This window comes from Macrobrachium rosenbergii, chromosome 2, assembly GCF_040412425.1.
Source record: "Macrobrachium rosenbergii isolate ZJJX-2024 chromosome 2, ASM4041242v1, whole genome shotgun sequence".
Lineage (NCBI taxonomy): Eukaryota > Metazoa > Arthropoda > Malacostraca > Decapoda > Palaemonidae > Macrobrachium > Macrobrachium rosenbergii.
In genome coordinates, this window is record NC_089742.1 from 16,155,668 (window position 1) to 16,157,051 (window position 1,384).

At 38.3% G+C, this 1,384-nt stretch overlaps 1 protein-coding gene across 1 annotated transcript in view; it reads right to left on the reverse strand.

Annotated features, from left to right (window-relative positions):
* LOC136843842 (uncharacterized) overlaps positions 1-670 on the reverse strand; it is a 30,731-nt gene extending 30,061 nt beyond the window's left edge. The window contains exon 1 of the mRNA XM_067112651.1: positions 93-670. Within this exon, the coding sequence (XP_066968752.1) occupies positions 93-99 (7 nt within the window). The 5' untranslated portion in view covers positions 100-670. The remainder of the gene's footprint in view (positions 1-92) is intronic.
* Between the last annotated feature and the right edge of the window lie 714 nt (positions 671-1,384).

Genomic DNA, 1,384 nt, shown 5'->3' on the forward strand with positions numbered 1-1,384 from the left:
AAGAATACTTAACTAATTTTTATTACAATGATTTTAACGAAGTCTGATAGGCTTTGAGTTTCTTATTACGAAGCAAAGCGAATAAAACTTACTTTCCATGTCAAATGTTTCCCTGTACCGATGTCCTCTAAATCAGCTGTTTCTCACCTCCTCTTCGCCATCCTGGTTTGTGGCTAAAATAAAAAGGCAACTACTCCGAGTTGACAAACGCTTCACTATCGCAAATATTTTACACAATGTAAATGTTCTCAAAATGACTTCGTCCCACTTGTGAATAATTCTTAAGTTATAACAGTCACAGTTTTAAGAAACGAGCAATCTAATGACGTCTTTTGTACTTAAATAAATGTTTACAAAATGCACACCTGGCAGCGCGGTCAATCTCACCAACGTGAGTAACATCAACTCGGAACCTCAGTGTTTATGAATTTACGTCATGTTACAATGAAAGACTAGCCAAGTAGATTGTTATCGCGAACCAAAATGCACCCAGACTACAAACCGTAACTTTTTTAGTTTATAAGACCATCACCATACCGTAAATGGGGGTAAGGTATGTATAAGATGCGAGTAACTCAAATTGTGAGGGACTGACACTGAACAACACAACCAGTCACTTGCTGAGACGCTAACTAAACCTTTGGAGTTCGGAGCCTCAACAGAGTGAATCACAGTGTTACCAGACTGAAGTTCTAGTGGAGGGTAAACTGAGCGCAGTTTTAACGTTTGCATTGAGTTTCTGTGACCATCTTAAATTCTGATTTTCAAATGGTCTTCTTTCTTTGTCAGAACTCAGGACGAACAGTCAAAATGTGGTCCGAATAACATTAACCTTAAAGTAGTTACAAACGGTGGGAATTTATGACCATACAAATGAAGGATCATTCCTGGATAATGACCCCCGAGGGTTTCAACCAGGTATGTAGGCTATCCACCTTTGCGGCTTGTGAAGTACAATACCGTTGGGATGACCATAAAAGATATTATATTTGTGACTGCCCCTTAACTATTAGTTTTATATTACTTTTTCTCTGAGACTTGAGTGCATATAAGTTTATATTATTATTTTCGGTAATGAAGTCGAATGTCAACAGCGTTGAATCGGATGGACTTCACAAAGTAATGTGCTACTTACAGAGACGCTGAAGTATGTTGGCAATACTGCCTGCTGGTCGCTGTACCCAGTGGAAGGTAGTGAGTCCCGGCTACCCAGTCCACTCGGCGAGTTAACTGAGACCTGTAAATCTCTGATAACGTTGGTTGTCAAGCCGGATAAATCGCACAAAAATGGTAATGTGGACAAATGGAATCTATTTCTTAATTATTTAAAAAGAGAAAAACATTCTAACAAATTTCAGTTCTTATACTGATTCAACAATAAAAT